The following is a 23,424-nucleotide window of genomic DNA, read 5'->3' on the forward strand; positions in this document are numbered from 1 at the left end:
AAAACAATTTTGATTCAAGCAATACTATCAGGACGCCTGTAGGTGGCAGTATTTCCCCACAAACACAAACACCACCATCACTTCCCCTCTCCATTACACGTTTAAAAAAAAAAAAAAAGGAAAAAAAAAGCTAGTTTTACTTTATTAAAGGTCTTAGCACCGTCGTGATCACACTAAGCGTGCAAGTCGGCTGTTACCAAAGTTACAAAGGCAATAATGAGCAACATGCGTCACAACCTCAGCAAGTCGCAAAAAAAATTACAAAGGAGGTTCAACTTCTTCATGGGAATGTTGACAGGCGACGTGCTGGCGGATCAAAGTGAGATCACCAAACCCTCAATCACCACTTGAACGCTCCCTCAAAAAAAAAAAAAAAAAAAAATGATGACACATGCGCATAAATCAATTGACCTTTTATTCAAGCAAAAACAGAACGAGTTTTGTTGTAGGGGCTCGTCGCACACGCACACGCACACACACATTTCATAATGTCCATAAATATGCATAACGTGGATGATGTTGAACTTGGCACATGTTACAAGACTGGTAAGATGGGTTGAAACAAGGTGCGGCTCTTCTTTTAATGCTGATGAATAATGCTTCCATGATGGGGGTAAAAAAAAAAAAAAAAAAAGATGGGTGAATGTTTCAAGTGATATCACACTCCACATTTTCGCCACTCACAAGATACAGTGAGACCGGAAGAGCCACAGAAAGGCATAAAAACAACTATTAAAAACCTTCTTGTTAAACAACATCAAGTTGTGGAAACAATCAGTTATTCAAAAGTTTAGATGGTCAAAATAGGTTCACCTTTAAAGGTTATACTGTATTTCATTTCAGGTCCATTCTGAAATGTCTCCCGAAAGCCTTTTTTTTTTTTTTTTTTAATTAATTGAGGAGTTACGGTTTAAAAATATCTAAACTGAAGAGCACTTGTAAACATAAGCGCATGCTGTACAATGAATCAGTCCAATATGGAATGATAAAAAGATTTGAGAAAAAAAAAAAAAAAAAAAGACTAAAGCAATATATACAGAATAATTATATACAAACAGGATGTGCGGCTTGCTGCAAAAAAACAGGAAATTGCTAGCTTAAACAGTGCAAGACCACGAGAATAAATATTTGTTGTGGAATAGCACCGATGTTACGTTTACGAGGACCAAAGCACAATTTCGTTCGGGGCCATCGTCCCCATGCATGGAAAAAAATAACAATGAAAAAATAAGACATCATAATTAGTGTTATTTTATTTTCACTCTTTTTTTTTCTTTTATTGTGGGAATGCTGAAGCATTCCCACATATGTTATTGTGATTTTTTATTCTCTACACTTTTTTGCCGCGTAACAACTCCCACATAATAATTTACATTGTTCAAATTCCAACTAGCTTAAAAAATTGACGCATCCTGGGGTATTGATCGTCTGATTCCACATTACTTACAGTATTTGCACAATTTAACATTTAATATAAAGTTTTTCCCCATTCATTTTCAATGGGACGGACGTTGAGCTTTTTCTAAGTCTCACTTTCCACGCCCACTTCCATACATATAACTTATCATCATTACCAGGTGTCTGATACTGCTTGGTGGCACAGTTGGTAACCAGGAGGTCATAATTTCATAATTTATCTCTCAATTTACTTCCAGCATTCCGCATTCATTCAAAATCTTCGCATTCAGCTTTCAGCATTCCCACGCAATTTCTCCAGAAATTGCACTTAGTCTAGTTTTCTCATGTATTTGTTCATTTTATTGTATTTTTTTTTATAATACTGGGCTATTGTTGTTTATGTTTGTTATCTATAATTGCGCACACACTAAAAAGTAGTGATAGACCGATATGGTTTTTTCAAGGCCGATACCGATACAGATTATTTGTAGTCAAGTCGGCCGATAACCGATATTTCAAGCCGATATTCATTTGCAGTAAAATGGGGAGGGGGGGGAATTCTTTCAAACTATATATAATTTCTCACTGAGTAACAAATTCATGTGAATGTAGCTCATTTGGGGTTTTTGTTAGGGTTCGTAAAAACGTTTCAAAAAGATTTTCGCGGTGAAAAATTGTGTGAATATGTTCCAAATGTGTTTACGACAAATAAAAACTGACTGCGAACATCTTACAAATCCTGATGAAAACCCCAAATTCGCTACGTTCGCAAGTATCCCCTGCTCAGTGAGCTTTATCGGCCTTCAGATTCAAAAAATGGCCGATGCCGATATTTGTCAAAATGCCAAATATCGGCGCCGATAATCGGCCGGGGCAGATTATCGGTCTATCCCTACTAAAAAGTAATGACCTTTTTCTACAAAGACATTTGCCAAAAAATGGCCCCAAGCAGCAGCTTATTTTGCTTATGGACGTCAATGGCTTGGTTTGAAATGTAGTGTTCACTCTTTTAAAAGTAGAACCTTCATCCTTGACCCTGACCAACGGCTGACAAAGAAAGAATAATCATAACAATAATAATCTTCATCCAAAAAAGGTTTGGAAATGTATTAATTGGGAAAATATTATGGGATTTTTTTTTTTTCAGCAGAAAAAAATATCCCATCTGTCCCTTCCCTTTATACAATTTAAAACATTTCTATGTTGCCATTCATCAACAGAATTTTTGCTCAATGAAAAACAGGCCCAGATTTCGTACTGACTAAAGAAATTTGTCAGTTAAACAGAATCGAGATTATTATCGCTATTTGAGTAGATATGAATATCAGGAATGGGCCGATCTCACGGTATAATAGCAATGGGAAAAAATAAAATAAAAATCACGCTATCAATATTTGTGTAAATAAAAATAGCATTTTCTTCCATTGAACACAATCAATTTCATTTTTAAACCAAAATATAGAATATTTATTTTATGATGCATTGATTTCATCGTAATTTAATGCATTAAGAAACTTGTACTATAAACGTTGTTGTTGTTTTTATTCCTCTGAACAAGTCACAGTATCCCATCGCTGGTGAGCTATTTTTAGAACGGACCTGTGGGCTACTAATGCTGCGCTTTTTTTTCATTTTGTTTTGAACTTCGTTTACTCGACTCTGCAAGCAGCCAACCATGTTGTGGCATGTTTACAAGAGAGGAGTCATGAGGCGTCACCAATGACGGTATGAGGGGTTATTGAACCCTTGAATAAACCGTCAAACCGGTAATCAGGCCCATGTCGAGTACTTTTTAGGACATTTTTTTTTTCTCTTGGTTGTTCTAAAGTTTGGCAAACACATCTCACGCATTCCTAAACTGCATTTACAACATTGTGTGTCAATTCCTCGCAGACGTTCGCCATTCTCGACAAGGGCTTTTGTCTTGAATTTCGGTAGGTGGCAGCGTCACGTTGGCCGGGGCAGGATCGTCCCGGTTTAATCCAGTAAGCGTCCGCAACCATTTCATCTTTCAGTATGAAAAGACTGTTTGGAATGTTCCCAGTCTGTCCTTGAGGTCCGGATCGAGAACAATGCACAGGCTCAGGTGTGTGAGTTTTTTTTTTTTTTTGCCGCACTTGAGCGATTCAATGAATGCAATACTTTGTTTCCAGCTCCTCGGCCACGCCCCCAAGGTGCATGTGATTGAGTGCGAGCAAAAGCTGCTGTAGCAAAGCCAGATGCAGCATTCCCCCGCCGCCGCCGCCGCCGCCGCCGCCGCCGCCGCCGCCGCCGCCGCCGCCGCCCGAGGCCTGCGAGCGCCCCGCCGAAGCCCACGTTTTCAGCATCTGGTAGTGGGCCTCTTTGCTGGCGCGGTGGTCCAGCTCGGCCCGTTCGATGACCGTCTCGCTCACACCGAGGGAGCGCACCAGCTGCTTGACGTGCGACGCGGGAACCGAGTCCAGCAGCGTGTAGATCAGGTCGTGGGCTGCGAGAGAGACGAGAGCGCAAAGACGATTCAACTAAAACTCATTTGCTCCCAATAATGTGTAAATACGTTTTTTTTAAATGTTCTGAGTGTCCCAAAGACGTATTTATACGTTTTTGTTTGTTTTTAATGCTAGAGCATACAGAAGGCTTTGATGCAGCCTCTCAACTGCAAAGAACGGTTGCAGAAATGGTAGTTATTACACAAATGGCCAGCAGGTGGCAGCAGAGCAAAGGGGATCAACCAGGGCCATGTAGAAAAAAAGCTCAATTACTTCCAATTTTGAATAGATTTGTGAAAACTGATAAAACTTAGCTCTCTTCTAATGCTAATTGCTGCAAAACGGAAACAGATAGAAACATACTTTTTTTTCCTGATGAAAGAAGAGACTTTAATCTTTCTTTTGATAGGTTCCATGCTTTTATAGCAATCGAACACAATATTCTGTGGGCCTCGCAAAATCAGTCAAAATCCAGTAAAACAGCGAACGGGACTGCTTCTGTGAAAATGGTTGGGAGTGAATGAGTTAAAGGGGTGTCAAAAGCAATTTTTTTTTAGATTTGGTGTGACTGCAAAAACAAGGGAGAGTAAAAGAAGATATGTGTAGGCAAACTGATCAATAATTTCAAGATAGTATAACTACTATTTTGATTGGTGGCTGCGCAGCCCTAAAAGTTCAAATCCTTGATTGACCCCTGGCCCGTTGTGTGCAGCAAACACTCACTCTTGATCTCCCGCGGGACGCAGTCGGGAAGATTGGAATTGGCCTGGCAATGCATCGTGCTCTTGCTCAGAGGATCGATCACAGGAATGATTGACAACTCCTCATTCTTAAACAAGGCCTGCAACACGGTAGGGGGGGGGGTCAACACAGCATTAACGGCAATTCGCACCTGCTGGCCACGTACGCAGTTAACGAACCTCCGACGACTCCGGCGACGTCTCCGACGTGTGTAGCGCCGATTTGCGCGGCGACTTTTTGGCGAAGCGCTTGACGGCCATGTACACGATGAGCACCATCAACAGCATCACGGCCACAACCGACACCACCACCAGGATGTGAATGAGGGTTCCGCTTTCGCTCTCTGAGGCACCTACGTAGACGCAAGGAGGACACGGGCGTGAGAAGGACGTGCTTCCGAAACCACATGCACCAACGTGCAACCGTGTTAGCCGGTGTTGGAGTAAGACGTGATCGGGCCGCCATATTGTATCGGGGGTCGCCTGGAGATGACGTCACGGAAATTGTCAGTTTACAATTGTTCAAAATAACAAAATTTTTGGACTAAAATTGGAAAAACGTAAATAAACCTAAAAATATAAACGCATGCAAGCAAGCACTCTTTAAAGAGTGGGGGGAAAAAAATTAATTTGCGCTTGCCGATGATGTCAGTGCAGCAGCGCTAACGAAGTTAGCTTCGGATTGGTAAAAAAAAAAAAAAAAAAAAAAAACATCTTCGGTTTGGTTTCTTTTTTTTAGCTCTTCACAAGTCAATCACAGTAACAAAAAAAAACAAAAAACAGTCTTAATAATAATAGGAACACTAACAATCTAAACTGATAATAATTGTCACATCTGAGACAAATATTTTGTGTATTTATCATTTAGTCACTCTATTTGATTATTTATTCAATATATTTTGCGTTTATATTATTAGGTTTATTTACGTTTTTACAATTTCAGTCCGTACATTTTGTTATTTAAATTACATCTTTAATGTTTTCTTTCCAATGTTGGACGTCAACTGGATCATTTCCAGCCAATCCTGTAGCGGGGCGTGTTCGTTAGGCAACCCCGATTATGTTGTTGGTTTTCACTTTCTGTTTTTGGTATCGCTCAGTTGTATGATTCAATTTTTCTGTAAGCCTGTAAGCTTCATTTGTTGATAAATAATAAAGATTTGAAAAAAAAAGGAAGAAAAAAAAAAACTGGCAGCCCGATCCCATTTTACAACGACACCGGCAACAAAAGTGAGTACACCTCACCATGAAAGTGGTGTTAATAGAAGAATGTAAATTGAAAGGAGCATAATTCTAAATATGAATAAAGTAATATAATTATCTTAATCATAATAAATGATTCACTGCCAGTAATTTTTAGCTGACTATCAAAATATGTTTGAAAATTTTTCTATTTATTTTTTCTTTATGTTTATGATGATTCTCTGTCTTCCAGGTTATATAAACTGGTAAAAAATTGAATCAAGGCAACTGGACACTCTTGAATTTGGTGCTTTTTCTACTGTTTAAAAAAAAAAAAAAAAAAAAAACGTCAGACAGATGATTTTGATCATTTGTTTAGTCCTTGCGTTGGATGTGAACGTGTGGTGGAGCCCCAACAAGCCAAGACACATAGCATGACTCATCGTTACTCACACGTAGCGGCTGAGGTTTTAATTGTGATACTACATGTGTGTTTACAGACATGTTCATTGCTTTGTTGTGGCACCAGAGAGTCACATCACATTTAGAGTAATAAAAGCCATTTAAAATATTGGGAACGGGCCTCAACATCCATCCAACAAATCACAATCTAATTTGAATGCACCCTAAATTCTACTATTCTCTTTCATTAATCGCATAACCTGCATCTGTCTTTATTCGCCAAGACTGACCTATAATTCACTGGGAAATGAAAGAAAATGGCAAAAAATGCCCAGTTTTATTAAACGTGACCAAAGCATTCTCGTAATCTGGTGGTTTTTGTGCTTACCCGGTGATTTGTGGGAAGGAAGCGTCTTGCAGAGATGCTTGCAATCTGTTGTGCAACTGTGGGAAGACACACAGAGGAAGTGTGGCTTTAAAGTACAGTAGCAAATAGCACACATATTAACATAAAGAGCTCTGCTTGAAGTCCCTGTCATGTGAAAATAAAAAAAAAAGTTGCATAAATATTACACATAACAGAAAAGAGTGTTTTTAACAAGACTGCCAAATTTGAATGAATTAAAAAAAAATAAGAAAAAAAAAAGTAGTGGGCTAGCTCTAGAGCTAATGTTGTACTAGAGGGCTAACGTCATACTAGCCTGCTAGCAAGCTAGTGGGCTAGCATCATACTAGCCTGCTAGTGGGCTAACGTCATACTATCCGGCCTCTCGAATGAGTTAGTGGGCTAACATTATACTAGCCTGGTAGCGAGCTAGCGGGCTAGCGGGCTAACGTCATACTAGCCTCTCTAGTGGGCTAACGTCATATTAGCCCGCTAACGAGCTAGTGGGCTAGCGGGCTAACGTCATACTAGCATGCTAGTGGGCTAACGTCATACTATCCGGCCACTAATGAGTTAGTGGTCTAGTGGGCTAACATTATACTAGCCTGCTAGCGAGCTAGTGGGCTAGCGGGCTAACGTCATACTAGCCTGCTAGTGGGCTAACGTCATATTAGCCCGCTAACGAGCTATCGGGCTACCGTCATACTAGCCTGCTAGTGGGATAGTAGGCTAACATCATACTAGTACGCTAGCCCACTAGCTTGCATCAAAAAATACTCAATTTTAATTCAAATGTAAGTTGTTTTTTTTGTTTTTTTTCCATGAATCATTTTCAATTATTTTTCAGTTAAATTCATAATAATGGTTTTAAACTACCACACAAACACAGGTATGTTTTTCTTGGTCACAGGTCCCTTGTTGCTAGGCAGAGTTTATATAGGGCTAAATGATAACTGCCCCATCGCCAATGAAAAGCCACACCCACTGTTTTGAGCCACTACAGAAGAAGTGGCATTCCAAAAGCAATACAAGTTTATTCAGGAGCATAATTTACTTTTAAAATTTTCTGTATTACAAAATAGTCACATAACACAATTAAAAGTCTCATGTGTGGCACTGGGCGTGTACAGCTGAACACGTTTGTTAAGTTCGGTTCATGTCAAGCAAGAACTAAATTTAGAATGGAATAGCTTCTCTTTTCTCCTGCTGCCGATGGAAAAAGTTTCGGTTCAACAAAACCACTTCCCCGTAGCAGTCTCGGCCTTGCAGGAGGAATAAACGGCGCGCGTCTCCTCGAGAGTAGACGCACACAAGCACACAACTCACTTCTTGCATGGCTGACACTTCCTGTTCACCCTGAAGAAATTCTCCTTGCATTCGCACACAGTGTTCCTCTCCGCCGTACCTGCGTAAAGTCATTCATATTCAGAAAAACGTACAATCAGCCGACTCGATGCTGTTGAGAAGAATTTCTAAATCATTTTGAGCTTTCCATTTTCAATTGGCAATCAAATATCAAAAAAATAAAAGCGACGGATAATTTTTTTTTTTTTTTTTATTCATCTAAAAAAAACAAAAGAAGCAAGGAATGTAGATGGGGCGCGGTCAAACCACTTAAGACTTGGGGCAAATCACTTCAACAGATTTTTTTTTAAATCATGTAAGGCTCTGTGTACTTTGCTCAGTTGGAATTGGGTGTGGTCGTTTTTTTTTTTTTTTTAAGTCACTACGGTGCAAATAGACAGCTTAGAAGAAAAATGCACACAAACTGGATTGACGTGAACAGCAAAAGCAAATCTTTCATTTCTTACGTAACGCATGAAGCCGATGACAGTAACGCCCCGAACTAGGGGTGTGAATTGCCTGACGATTCGATTCATATCACGATTCACAGGTCACGATTCGATTCGATACCGATTAATCCCGATACGAATTTATAAGTCGATTGTTGCGATTTTTTTTCATTCAAATTTAGAAAATACTAATCAGTAAGCTTGTAGAGTGTAAGATTTATATGAAAATGTATTATTTATTTAGCTGAAATTTCATTCTTATAGAGGTTGTAATCTGTTTCATGTTTGAACAGCATTAAAATAAAATATTAAGGCTTAATGTTCCGTTCATATAACATTCTTCCATGCTCAAGGTGTGAATCCTAACCCGAAGTCAGACGTTTTGTTGAATATTTTTCCATTAAAAATGGAAGTTTAAAAATCGATTTACACACAAAAAAAAAAAAAAAAAAAAAAGGCAATGATGATAAGACGTTGAATCAGTAAGACTACCGAATGAACAATTTTGAGCTCTTTAAAAAAAAAAAAAAAAAAAAAAAAAAAGATTTTTTTTTTTTATTGATTCGAGAATCGCGCGATGTAGTATCGCCGAATCGATTTTTTTTAACACCCCTACCCCAAACAGTTTGTTTTTTTGTTTTTTTTTATTTTTTAAAACAGCTGTTGGATCATTTGATGCTTTACGGTCGTGGTCCACGCTGATTATGATTGCTAACAAGCTAGCGTAAATTACCTTGAACTGAATGCTTTTTTTTTTTTTTTTTTTGCTCAAAAATGATCCAAAATTATGAAATTTTTCACATTTTATAGATGTTTACCAGTACCTAGGGGGCTGTAAAAAACTTTCTTACATTCATACATGATATTTAATGTCCAATGTTACACATTTATGTATTATAAAAATTGATATTTAATTTCCTGTTTCCGCCGCGGTCATAGCAGTACAGCCAAGAGCTTGGTTGTCTTAAAATGTTGCTGTTCTTTCTCAGCACTGGTTTCATGACGAAAAGTACATATGAGTACGTTCTTTGCCCGTAGTTAGCAAAATTAGCACGTTAGCAGTAGCCACAAGCCAGTCGCGTCACTAATTATTAGCACATCCGTGGCTTTTTGTATACTGTGGAATCAACTAACGTAACGATTGCTCCTGGTGTGAAATTAATGGTCAAATATTTCTGGGATTTTCATAACGCCACTAAAGTATTTTTTATTTATTTTTTTTACGCCCACAAGATGTACAGTATGAAAAAAGTTGAGACGAGATACAAAAATGTAAAGAGAGCTTCTTATGGTTGATTTTGCGGTGGCGTACTATTCACGGAAAATTACGGTAACATAACAAACAGCAAGAGAAATTTTGATTGCTACTGGAAAGAGAAAACAATAGCCAAACTGGGAAGACTTACATTTTTGGACTTCCCTCTCATCAGAGGGGCACGGCGTGCATTTTTGACAGTCATTGGTCTCCGAGTCGATAGTGACGGTGTAGTAGCCGTCCTCGCAGCGGCACTGAGTGTTTCGGTGCCGCTCACATTTCGATACTTGCACTTCGTGCTTCAGCTCTGGCGGGGGACAAAAGATGCGGAAGTCGTTTTGAGCATTTACGCACAGAAAACGAGTGTCAATTTCACCAGTTGTACATTCATCCTGATTTCGAAGTTGTTGTTTTACGCTTTAAACCCATCGAGAAAAATGGTCGCGTCTTCTTACTTTTGCAGTGTTTGCATTGCATGCAGTTGGGCGAGTAATTCATCTGGTCGTTAAACTGGTCATCGGGACACGGCGTGCAGTTACTTCTCATCCCATCAGCGACGCATTTTTCCACCAGTTTGAAACCTGAACAGCAGAAGCAATGATTCGGATTTAGACACGTCGATTCAGTTCATTTGCATCAGAAAATATTAAAAGTATGTCAAAAGAGACTTGAAAATCGTGAAAAAAAAATCAAGCTATTCTCTCAGCTTCTTAGCGTTGCGGGCGGGTCCGCTGAATACACGGAAAAAACGCCCCAATCAAGTGTCAATTTGACATATTTGAACCGTGAAAATACAGGACTGTCTCAGAAAATTACAATATTGTGATAAAGTCCATTATTTTCTGTAATGCAATTAAATAAGTAAAAATGTCATACATTCTGGATTCATTATAAATCAACTGAAATATTGCAAGGCTTTTATTATTTTAATATTGCTGATTATGGCTTACAGCTTAAGAAAACAGAAATATCCTATCTCAAAATATTAGAATATTTCCTCAGACCAAGTAAATAAAAATGCCATAATCGGCAATATTAAAACAATAAAAGGCTTGCAATATTTCAGTTGATTTGTAATGAATCCAGAATGTATTTGCATTTTTGCTTATTTAACTGCATTACAGAAAATAATGGACTTTAGACTTAGACTTAGACTTAGACTTGACTTGACTTTATTGATCCCTTTGGGATGGCTCCCTCTGGGAAATTTACATGTCCAGCAGCAATAAGAACAGATAATAAAATAAAAAATAATTCAATCAATTAATAAATAAGGTTATTACACAAGAAATTGAATTAATAATAATAATAATAATTATAATAATAATAATAATAATGAAAATAAAATAAAAAATTAAAATTCTCTGCGATTGGTTGGCAACCAGTCCAGGGTGTCCCCCGCCTACTGCCCAGAGCCAGCTGAGATAGGCCCCAGCAACCCCCGCGACCCTTGTGAGGAATATGCGGTCAAGAAAATGGATGGATGGATGGATAAAAAAAAAAAATTCAATCAATCAATAAATAAGGTTATTACACCAGAGATTGAATTAATAATAATAATAATAATAATAATAATAACAATAGTAATGATAATAATAATAATAATAATAAATAAAATCACAATATTCTAATTTTCTGAGACAGTCCTGTATATCCGCCGCAACAACGAGGCACTCTAAAGCGGCCGCACAAGCCGGAAGCCCGGTCCACATGCTGGCTGTCAAGTCGGACGGACTCCCCCACCTCGTTCTTTCGACTTTCTCTGCGTGACATGCGCACACTCGCTGCTGACAACGAGGCGCTTGAAAGTGGGCATGCCAGTGGAATACCCAACGTATTTTCAGCTTTCTCTTTATTTATAAACAATTGTACATTGTAAACGTTAAACTGAGTTGTCAGCATCTGCTGAAAGTAACTAATAGAGTTTGTTTTCTTCGTTACTTTTAAAATCAAGTAATCAGTAAAGTAACTAAGTTACTTTTTAAATCATGAAATTAGGGAAAGAAACTAGGTTAGTTTTAAAATCAAGAAATCGGGGAAAGTAAGTTACGTTTAAAAGTAAACCATAGAGTAACTAAGTTACTTTTAAATGAGCGAGGATTTGTTGCAAGCTTGGGCTAAAATAATCTCCTGGGGTACAAGTTCATTTTTGAGGCTATCAAGTACAAAAAAAAAAAAAAAGTGGTCAATGTAACCATGTAGTTGACGCTAACTTACCCCGCGGACATTTGTTGCAGCAAATGCCGTTGACAGGGTAGTCTCCGAAGGGGCATGTTTTCTCCTTGAGGGTGGGAATCAGCGCCAACGTGGGTGTCAACACGCACTGCCAAACAAAACAAAGCAGACGATGCTGGTGAGACCACATTCTGTTGCGCTTCATTTCCTCGGGGTGTGAACGGAAAAAATAAAAAAATGCGACTTGTTGGGGCTGAAATGCAAAAAAAAAAAAATAGGAGTGGACTCACCGTCAACAGGAGAAGGTTGCCAAGCGCCGCCATCTTGCTGTGCCTGCAGCCCGCCTTGACCTTCCTACACTTCAGCGGAGTCCATTGGAGGCCAAGCACCTATGAAGCAAAAATAATCATAGTTTAAAAAAAATACAAAAATTTCTTGAAATGTTCAGAACTCCTGTTTCAATGTCAGTAGATGTATTAAGCAGAACATTTTATGTACTGATGTCCAGTAGCTCAACTTCCCGTCGCTGAAGAATTGCTTTTGACTAAAAACTAGTGATTTAGTCATCGATGATCGTGAACCTGTTAGCTTAATGCTAACAATGCTAACATACGCAAAATGCCATAGACAAGCTAAGGGTAATTAGCATAGATGCTACGAGCATCATAGGGTGCATTTTAAGTGTTTAAAAATACAATGTTTGATTCGCTTTTGCTTTATGTGCCAGTTTTACAGTAAACTAACTATAGAAGTTAGAAATAATCAGCTTGAAACAATGCAATCCATGAAATGTAAGGATGTGAATTCCTGTTGCCAGTTTAAGACCGAGCAGAATGTGGTGCCATTGTAGGCGGCGCTTTTATACCTTAAGTTGAGGAACATCTACGCCGATCATAATGACTCAACTCCTTCTGGCGACATTATATATACGGCTCAATACAGCATTAGCAACAGGAGCTCGGAACATCCCATTCTGTAGCGTCATCACGGAAAACAATTGGCGAATTAATGCCTAATCTTCCACAGTCCATGGCAATTCATTCAATTGTCATACATCAACGCCTGCGCACTTTATGGTTTGATTGTTATACGGAAAGCAAAGAATCCAGCCAAAAAACAAAAAATGATAATTAAGTCGTCTGGAGAAGAAACTCTGGTTGTACTGGTTCGAAATATGTCACACCCTCAACTTGTCTGAGGCGTATATTTGGCAGCAATGTAATTTTTCCTACATTGTGTGCATTTTTTAAAAATTTGCATAGTAACATGGGTTTCATAACTATAAAAGCACACTATAGCCTACAGTTAATAAAAGGTGATTCAAAAAAGTTAGTTTAATCCGATCATATGTAAAAATGTGTTTGCAATGGAACATTAAATTGATTTTTGAGGCCACAGTGACTAACATTCTACTGTATATTCTTATTAAACCCCATCTCAACTTTAAATTTCAACACATTTTTTTTGTTTGTTTTTTGGTGGGGCTGGGGGGATTATTTGTTTTATGACTTGAATGAGTACTGTATAACTGTAGTAAATTACCATGATGATATGTTTCACTCTTTGTTGTACGTTGTTTTTTTTTTGTTTTTTTTGTTTTTTTACACATGGTTGTTCTTTCCGGTCAATTTGACCTTAGCAATCTAAACTTCCAGAAAATAATCATGAACATTTTTTTTTTTTTTTTTACGTGCTAGTACTGTATTTAGTTAATTGGTTACTACTACTTACGTATCCTTAACATATTTCTCCCTTTTCAAATTATACACAACCAAAACAGCCAATGAACCAAAAGAACACCACAGGCTACTCAAAAGAGGACAGACTGAAAAATATCACGTCAATTTATTGTTAATTTAGTTTACTGAGTTGTCTCCATTAAATACAATAGAACAAATCAAATATAAGCGCAAACGAAAAAATGAATTGGACGTGTGGTGTCCTAATAAGGCGCAAGGAGAAGCACGGAGTAAAATTAAGCAGGTGTAACTTTAAAAGTTGTCACGATGACTAATAAATCGCGCGAATCACTCGTTGACGGCGTCAAAGTCGAACGTATACTCAAAATGAGACATTTTTTTTTATCGCGGTTGTGTCTCACGTCAGCTTCCGGCATGAGCAGCGCCGTAACGCGCCCACCTACAAGGTGGAAGACGGCAGACTGATTTGGTGCGTAAACGCGGATTAACTTCATCTCGAGTTTGTCTCTTTACCTGGACAAGAGCGAAGCGCTGCAAGAGGCCACTGAATTCGCATCCAGAATGAAGCCAATCCGAGTTGAAATAAACAACAAAACAAGGTGAAACCTGAAGCGAAAAAGCACACCAAGAGAGGGAGGCGGCGTCAAACGGGAAATGGATGAGTCACGCCATCATTTCAAGGAACTCTTCGTTGGGCATTTAACCCTTTCCAGCCAAATAAGTCGACGGATGGATGGATTGATAGATTGATTGGGAGGGAGAGAGGGCAGAGACAGACAGACAGGCAGACAGGCAGACAGATAGACAGACAGACAGACAGACAGACAGACAGACAGACAGACAGGCAGACATACAGACAGACAGACAGATAGATAGATAGATAGACAGATAGATATGATAGATACCTCCAAAATAGTTACTAATGTAGCAATAGAAGACAAATGATGGTCTTTGCTGTGTGCTTAAAATGTTAATTTAAAAAAATATATTTATAAATTCGCCGGCACGGTAGTCGAGTGGTTAGCACGTCTGCTTCCCAGTTCTGAGGTCTCCGGTTCGAGTCCAGGCTCGGACCTTCCTGGGTGGAGTTTGCATGTTCTTCCCGTGCCCGCGTGGGTCTTCTCCGGGTACTCCGGTCTCCTCCCACATTCCAAAGACATGCATGGCAGGTTAATTGGGCGCTCCGAATTGTCCCTAGGTGTGTAAAAACACATTTTGCAACTTGCTGTCGACTGAAAATTACATCACAAGGGCTCAAGTAACCAATCACCGCTCAGTTTGTGAACGTCACATGATCAAACCTAGAAACCAGGTGAGCTGTGATTGGTTACCTGAGCTCTTGTGATATCATTTTCAGCCAACAGCAAATTGCAAAATGTGTTTTTAAAGGTACTAATTGTATGTGAAAAATGATGAAAGTATCAAATCAATTTCAGACAAAATGTTAACTATTTATTGCTATAATGGGCTAAATAAGTGAAGTATCTCTTTAAAGATTCCTGACATCACATAGCGTCTTACCAGTTGAAACTAGATGCTGGTTTACATCAGTTCAAAACAGATACTTGACCACGCGGTCATGACGCAAACATAACCCTTGCATGACCCAGTTATGACAAAATCATTCAATTGCCACATTGCTTTAAAGATACCCATGCGATCCATCCCTTGACTGTTCACACTCACGTTCACATCTTCACGGAGAGAACTAAAGTCAGCTGACTGATCCTCGACATTATCCTCATCATCAGCAAACCTATAAAATACATACCTAAGCAATCAAATACCAACCTGAAAGTTAACAATAAAACATCTACTCCCATAATCATCGACACATTATTGAAAAATACCTCACTGACAGTTTTAATTGCAAACTGAGCATTCTTGTGACACCAGTTCGACAACGTATCTTCAAGGACTTTTCTCTTTTCGCTGCATGTGCACTGTACAAACGCTGGATACCAGACTCAAAAAGTCACAAAGTCATAATTATAGTTCACCACCCCAAAGAGGTCACCAAGTTCCCACCTCTCAGCTTCCACTCCCAAGTGTCCTTGTGTCAAGCTTGACATGTGACAGCCTGGCAGCAAAGCGCAGTCAGGTCAGTGCACAATCATCACGTTGAGTCATCACGACAGACACTCACTTCCCGTTTCGCACTTCACGTGTCTCGTCCACAGTTTTGGTGGGAATGAGTTCAAGCGGGGGGCTGCTCTGTTGCCGAGCAGTCGGCGCGATGTGCTGAAAATGAGGTCACGTAATTAACAATGACTCGCACACATACAAAAAGGTCTCTTTACGTTTTTTTGTTTTTGTTTTGTTTTTTCGGCCAGACACTCATATCGCAACAAGTGAAGTCATGCTGGACACGCAGCGGCTTGATGATTATCTCTTGGTAACCACACTTACAACTGCTTACAACTAATAATGCATATTTTTTCGCTTCATCATGCGATGAACCCAACACTTTATCACTGAAACCTTTCATCACAGCGGAAGAGGCTGCCCGCAACGTGTGAAAATCTATGAGATAGTGAGACCAAACTTAAAAATAAAAAAAAAACAAGAAAAAAAAAAGAAAAAGGTTTCTTCCTCCCACAGACTTTAAACATATTAAAACACACGTTTTAAATACATTGTCAATAAACCCACTTGAACACACACACACACAATACTGGTTCACTCCAGTCCAACAGGTGGCGGTAATGGTGGTTGCCTCTTGCCACACACGGCAAGCACATTGGGTCATAAAATCATGACATGCTCATTAAAACTGTTTCACTCCAGTCCTACGGGTGGCAGTAATGTGCAAAACAAGCTAAATTACAGTACACAAATTTAACTTGTTTTGTTTTGTATTTATGTTTTGTTTTGTATTTTTATTTTGATTTGTATTTTTGTTTTGTTTTGTATTTTTTTGTTTTGTTGTTTTGTTTTGTAAATAAATTGTACCGGTAATCCCTTGGACCACAGAAAAAAACTTTTAGGCTGCCACTTGCTTTTTTTTTTTTTTTTGTTTTGTTTTTTTTAAGTTTTGATGGCTTTTTGTGTTGTAAAAAATGGGAGTCTTTGCTTTCCTGAGTAGCATTCCAGTTATATGTTTAATTAAAACAATACATAAAAAAATAACAGAGTTTGTGCTTGGTGGAGGTAACAAACCAATAAATGAAAGCTCAACCTCCTTGGCAGAACTAAAAAGCTCACTTGGCAATGTATTCCAGTTAAAGCTAAATATTGCATCATTATGGTCATTTTGGACTGAGCTCTATTTGCTGACCCAAGTCAATAGTGCGTGTTTTAGTCCCGTTTGGACTTTAACATCTATCCTGTCGTCAAATGAAAAGCAATGTAAAGACACATAGAAGTGGTGTAATATACACAAAATTGTTGCTTCCCAAGTTACTAAGAAAGAAAAACCCACAATGATGGCTGAATTAACTTAAAATTGCCAAATTATCTCAAGAAAAGCAAGCATTTCTTTTGTTGTTCAATAGGATTTAGTTGAACTTAGTCAATTTCAAGGTAGTCCAGTGTTTAGTTGGTAGTGATTCACGTGACTTTTAGCTTTGTGTTTTGGGTCATTGTGCTGTTAGAGGAGCCATGAGCAGGCTTTCGGACAATGAGCCAAACATTCCACTACAGAATACGCTGATAGTCGTGAGATTTAGTGCAGCCATTACCGATTCAAAACACATGAAACACTTTCTCAGTTCACATTAGGGGCTGTACACGAATAGGTAGTGACTTGAATTGAGTAGCAAATTGGCCGCTGAAAATGGAAGCCAAACCAGAATTTAGCATAATGTCATCAGAGATGACCGTTTAGATGGCCGTTAGGTCTCCGTACGTGTGATGTAACCACATGGGGAGCGCAAACACGTGAAACCTACGTATGCTCTTCATTCGAGCGGACGCCCATAATTAGTTATGGGAATATTTGGCTGGCTAACGCCATCCTAGCAAAGGGAATATTTGGCTAGCTATCATCTCGCTCTTGGCTCCGGCTAGAGAGACATAATTTAACTAGCTTAGCGCTAGCTAGCATGAAGATGAGGCTTGTAGATGGATTTAAAATGGGACCAAAGCAAATAAAAAAAATGTAATCCTAATGTAAGCTATTTTAAACTAAAAAAAAGCTAACCATTTCCATGTGTTGACACGCCGGTGTAGGCTATACATTCCGATACGTTTGAATGAGATCAGTGAATATGGTTTTGTAAGTTAAAGCACAATATAAGTGCACTCCTTTTACTAATTTGAACAAATTGGCTTTTTCATTTGTTGGACTGGCCTGTTTTTCGACAAAAGTACCTTGAGTAACCCATTCGAGTTGATTCGGTCATGCAGTGACTAACGTCTGAATGCGGGATCGTTAATGCAAACTCTAGTTTACAGTCATTTTCTTTTACATGCTTCAGTGTTTTCAATACATTCAAATCTTGTCATTTTTTTCAGTGGTGCTTCATTTACGAACAGTTTGTGTTGATGTCACACCTATTAAACTTGAAAGCGTGGCGGCTAAGTTCTGCATTTTTAAACAAGTCTGTTTGTGTGCTAACCTTCGTATGACTGGTGAAGGTCAAATCTACAAGCAAGCCGCACAGCTATTAATCAGAATAAGTAACTTCCTGGAAGAGGAAAACATTTTGACGAATGTCGAGAGACGGCTGCGAGGGTCTCTGCAGAGAGGAAGGGGGTCGCCGCCGTGAGATCCGAGAGATGGCAACCTAATGCTGGGTTTTCACAATGAGTCACAACGTCAGTGACATTTCAAGTTAGTCAAAAGCCGCACATTGGTGGGGCCCCTGTTCATTTGGACAGTTGTAGACGGGGGGTTGGGGGTCTCACACTGCATTTTTGTCTCCTCATCCACGGTGAGTGTAATGCTACTATTTCACTCTTTGTTAAATAGGATACATTAGCTTGAAAATGGTGTATAGGACCAGTCAGGTTGAGATTATGTGACAGAAGAGTGACAGGATAGATCTGATAGAGGCCTTTACAACCTGGATAAGGAAGTAATAATAATAGTGTGACGGTGATTGACAGTATCAATGGTTTTACTACTACTAAATAGTTGCATGTGTATGTTATGTGCTGTTGGCTGCAATTCAGGAAGGACGAGCATCGGCTAGTAGGTTACAGGTGAAAGGAACAAAGTAGAAGCTCTTCCTTGGCCACCCGGGAGCAATATTTTACAGAAATTCAGTGACAATACGAATTTAGCAGCAAAATCCACCCGTTTTTGTCCATCTCAGGGGGCGGCCATTTTGCCTGATTGTTGTTGACTGAAAATGACATCACAGTCGCTCAGGTAACGACCAGTCACGATAATAAATGTAATAAATAAATACATAAAAAGTTTTCTAAAGTTTTCTACTGTGAATAAAGTTTACTAAAATTTCAACATAATTTCTAAATGTATTTATTTATTATTATTATTTTATAAATTAAAGTGTTGGGACTTCCCAGTGTTTGCAGTGAATAAATAAATAGTTTTCTAAAGTTTTCGACTGTAAAGTTTTCCAAAATTTCAACATAATTTCTAAATGTAATTTTATTATTATTATTATTATTATTATTATTAGTAGTAGTAGTAGTAGTATTATTATAAAAAAAAATTATATAAATTAAGACGTGTTGGGACTTCCCAGTGTTAGCAGTGACAAATGTATGCAAAATTAAATGTATCTAATTTTTCTAACTTGGAGTTTTCGTCAGTGTTCAAAAGATCTTCAAAAGATCTTTGCAGACAGTGAAAAATTGTCCGAATCTGTTCGAAATGTCTTTACAACAAGTAAAAAGTGTTTGTGAACATCTTACAAATCCTGATGAAAACCCTAAACTTGCTACGTTTGCAAGCATTCACTGCTCGGTGAGACTCCAGCTTTAATCGGCCTTCAGATTCGTAAAAAGGGCGATGCCGATATTTGTGAACATGCCAAATATCGGCACCAATAATCGGCCCAGCAGATAATCGATCTCTCCTTAGTCGAGACTCATGAATACAAAGTCCAAGTCATATATCTTCTCCATTTACCTCCTCGTCTTTCCCACAGATGCCCACACTCCCACGTCTACTTTTGACATCCCTTTGCAACCTGTGCTTGTATTCCTCCGTGCTGTCACTGCAATGCGAGAACTCGCAATACGCGTGGCCCGTGAACGCCCCGCAACGTTGCTGCGACAAGTGCCCCCCAGGTAAAATGTCTTCCACAACATCTGCGTCGGCCTAAAGGAATGATCTACCATTGCACGTGTGTTTGGCAGGTGAGCACATGATTCGACGCTCTCAGACCACTTGCGAGATCGAGTGCGGACGTTGCACGGGTGAACGCTACACCGACTCCTACAACGTGGAGATGAGCTGCGATGTTTGCACCACGTGTGACAAACGTGAGTCGACGTCTAATTTCTTTTCCCTCACAAGGTTTGAGGGTGAAGTTTAAAGGTAGTGAATCATGAGTATTGTGTGTGTTGGAAGCCGTCATGGGAATTAGGGTCTTTCCACAGGAATTTGGCAGGAAATGATGAAAATTGCAGCAGATTTTTATGTTGTAGCTGGCACAGTAGAGTGTTCCTGGGTTAGAATCTCAGCTGGGGTTTGCATGTTATCCCTGTGCTTGGGTGGGCTTCTTCTAAATTTCCAAAATATTTATCATTGAAGATTCTATATTTCTCATCGGTTCGAACGTGAGCGTGAATAGTTGTCTTTTGGGGGTGTAATTCCACTTTTAGCGTTAGGTGGCGACACTGTATTGTTTTGAAGCGTGTGCAAATCTGAAAGAAGAAAAACAGGAAGTGTCGTCCTCATTTCTTGCCGAGGAGTTTATCAGAATGAGATTTGTTTGGTTTGGTGAGAGTTGTTTAACTCATTCAAATCCAAAAACGTGTAAATATGTTTTTTAATACTTTGTCCTTTCCTACCAAAAACTTATGTTTACGTTTTTTTGTTTTTGTTTGTTTTGTTTTTTAATGCTAGCGCACACAGAAGGCTTTGATGCAGCTTCTGACCTGAAGAGGTTGCTTAAAGCAATGGTAGTTATTACAAAAGAAGGCCAGCATGTGGCAGCAGAGTATGAGATCAACCAGGGCCATATTGCAACAAGCTGTTTTTGTTAGTGTTTTCAACAGGTTTGCGAATAATGATGAAACTTAGCTATATTCTAATGCTAATTACTGCAAAACGGAAACAGATAAATATACCTTTTTTTTTTTTTTTTACTGATAAACCCAAGGCTGATTTTGGCCACAATGAATGCAAAAACATGCATATCTCCAGAAAAAAACATAAGCCTGAAACACATTTAGATTTGCTCACTTTTTGTTTTACTTACTCTGCGATCCAACTTTAACAAGCTCCGCCCAGAGTCAGTACAACACTGTACAATCTACCTAAATGACATGTTGTAAATTCTAAAGATGGATTTGCATCTTTTAGCCAATATGGAGTACGAGTCCCCCTGCCGAATCTCTCAGAACGCCGTGTGCAGATGTCACGTGGGTTACGAGTGCACGGATGAAGCGTGCACGCAGTGTTTGCACGTACCAGGAACCGTCAAGTCCGGCACCACAGGTACCACAAAACATCTGTTCAAACACAACCACCGTCCAACGCGAATAAATAAAAGGAGATCGGGAACCGTTATTCATGTTACATGTAGTACAAGATGACGAGAAATTGAAGTAACAGCAATATGTTCGTTATTGAGGTTGGAGGTGACAGTGGTTTCTAATATTTTGTCTCCTATTAAATCATGGAAGCATGGGGGGCCAAATTATTAGGAGCACCTCTCAAAGCACTTGTATGCCAAATCAACTTTCCCATTCCAATGAATGCAAGCAGCATTAATCCGTTCAAACTCCATTTTTTTTCTTCTAATTTGTATTATTTAATGGAAAAATCCACAGTAATGTACTTCATAAGGAAAAAATTACTAAATAGAATATGAAGAATTAAACGATTTGTTGATGATTTCATGCTTCCATTCAATAGACATTGTGGCTCCTTCTGGTGTGTGCAACTTGGCCACCAGGGGGCAGTATAACACAAAAAATATACATTTTACGCCACACCAACTGTGTTCATTGCTTATACGGTTATAACTACCGCAACAGTACTACTAGTTGTGCTCGACTGTCTTTGGTGTTTTACATTATGTCTTACAGTTAGCATTAAGCTAGCAGACTTTCATTAGGCAAAGTTCTGTGATTTAGGTCACTATTTAACGTGTAATTTGCTTTATTTTAAGTTAAGTTAACCAATTTGTTTGCCTTGCAGATGCAAAGTGGTACTTGGTGGAAGCTCTGCCCGTGTGTGCCGTCCTGGCAATTGTCGTTTTCTTACTCGTCTTACTTTTTCAAAGCTGGCTCCGATCCAAGCGCGGTAAACACACGATGAAACGGGACAATCTTATTATAATATGAGCTTTATGAATGCAATTAAAGCTAATTACAGTCGGCTTCATTGTGCAATGTTGTTGCTCAGGTTACCACTCAGAAGTCAAACTGGCTGCGGGACTGCCGGGCACAGAGGAGGAAGTGGCGGTGTGCAAGCCCGTCCAGGAAGTGTGCGGCAAATGCGAGCAAAGTGTTGAGGTTTGATGTTGTTGTTCATGGACACACGGGCACGTGTTTGTTGTTGTGATGTGAAGAATAGCGAACATGCATGTGGTAAAAGGTGTGACATGGTCATTAGTGGAGAAAAAAAAAGTGTCACAGCATGTGTAAAGGTGCACGTAGTCGTACTATTTTCACTTTCCTTAAATAGTGGCAAGTGTTTGTTTACTCAGTCGCATAGTATGGACCAACATAAAGAGCTGTAAGAACTGTTTTCAGCTAGTTCCAAATAAATTACTTTACTTTATTTTATTTTATTTTTGTATTAAGTTTTCATTTGGCTACTTTATGAATTGTAAATCATTCCTACCTCGCTTCCCGTTCAGTCAATTCAGGTTGTTGAGGCTGCAGCTGAAGGGAGAAAAGAGACAACAACCAAACATATACAGAAAACACCTCACCACAATAATTACACTTGGCTTTGGTATCACTGTGAAATAAGTTCCTTCGTGGAACACAGTTTAATTACTTGCCGGTGACGGTGTGCTCCACTTATGAGTGGCCGGTCCATTCTTTTAGTCTGGAACGTTCTGAGGCCCCATGTCGCCTCTCACAGGTCAGATTTGGTACTGCGTCCCCATTATGTGTTGATAGTGGAGACGCTCACATTTGAAAATTCGGTCAAGAGGTTAAAAAAAAATCTGAAATCTTAAAATAGGATGCATGTTGTATATTTTACCAAATTTGTGGTTTGATTATTTTGTGTATGGATTATTTGATGGAAAGATTAAAACCACTTTTTTAAACAAAATATCTGTGTTTGTGTGCTATTTAAATGCATTGCAGTACTGTATTGTGTGAAAATATCTATCTATACAGCTGAAATGGGGGAAAAAAAATAATAAAGGCAATTACAGCTCCGTCTAGTGGTAGCACCTGCTAATGTATTTCCCGTCATAGGGGAGGTGGTGAGGATGTGTTTGCGGGGAGATGTTAATTTAAGTGAAGGATGGCGATTAATTCCGATACGGTAGTAGAATGGAGGCCACTATTTGATGATTATACAGGTGCATCTTCATTGCATTTTATTATCATGGAAAGTAAAACTCAACACAAATTGGAATTATAATGATTACTGTATACATTTGACAGCTCAAGAAATTTGAATATTAACATGAAACAAAATGGTTTGCTACACAAATTACAAATGGGAATTGGCATTCTAAAAAAGTATTTTCCTGAATCTATAGAATATGTGACTTTCACTTTTTGAACTGGACTAGTGAAATAAATGAACTTTTTTCCCCATATTCAAATTTGTCCAGATGCACCTGCACATGTTATGTGAAATTTACAAACATTTACTG

At 38.8% G+C, this 23,424-nt stretch overlaps 2 protein-coding genes across 4 annotated transcripts; one reads left to right on the plus strand and one right to left on the minus strand.

The window, feature by feature from the left end:
- Positions 1-398: 398 nt before the first annotated feature.
- tnfrsf1a (tumor necrosis factor receptor superfamily, member 1a) lies at positions 399-23,335 on the minus strand. 3 transcript variants are annotated; one of them, XM_077526041.1, is made up of 11 exons: positions 22,428-23,335; positions 14,012-14,104; positions 12,089-12,187; positions 11,841-11,946; positions 10,079-10,204; positions 9,775-9,930; positions 7,902-7,980; positions 6,579-6,634; positions 4,787-4,959; positions 4,590-4,707; positions 399-3,865 (listed from the first exon to the last, which is right to left on the minus strand). In XM_077526041.1, exons 3-11 carry the CDS (start codon positions 12,119-12,121, stop codon positions 3,525-3,527), a joined length of 1,188 nt encoding a protein of 395 aa, XP_077382167.1. In that variant the 5' UTR covers positions 12,122-12,187; positions 14,012-14,104; positions 22,428-23,335; the 3' UTR covers positions 399-3,524. The 3 variants fall into 3 exon arrangements, with proteins under 3 accessions (XP_077382167.1, XP_077382166.1, XP_077382165.1); XM_077526040.1 differs by lacking the exon at positions 22,428-23,335 and adding an exon at positions 15,645-17,368; XM_077526039.1 differs by lacking the exon at positions 22,428-23,335 and having other exon boundaries at positions 14,012-14,776.
- Positions 17,529-22,817, plus strand: LOC144021851 (tumor necrosis factor receptor superfamily member 5). The gene is made up of 6 exons (XM_077526045.1): positions 17,529-18,372; positions 19,558-19,699; positions 19,769-19,894; positions 20,940-21,074; positions 21,780-21,884; positions 21,987-22,817. Exons 2-6 carry the CDS (start codon positions 19,558-19,560, stop codon positions 22,100-22,102), a joined length of 624 nt encoding a protein of 207 aa, XP_077382171.1. The 5' UTR covers positions 17,529-18,372; the 3' UTR covers positions 22,103-22,817.
- Positions 23,336-23,424: the final 89 nt, after the last annotated feature.

This window comes from Festucalex cinctus, chromosome 7 (assembly GCF_051991245.1).
Source record: "Festucalex cinctus isolate MCC-2025b chromosome 7, RoL_Fcin_1.0, whole genome shotgun sequence".
Lineage (NCBI taxonomy): Eukaryota > Metazoa > Chordata > Actinopteri > Syngnathiformes > Syngnathidae > Festucalex > Festucalex cinctus.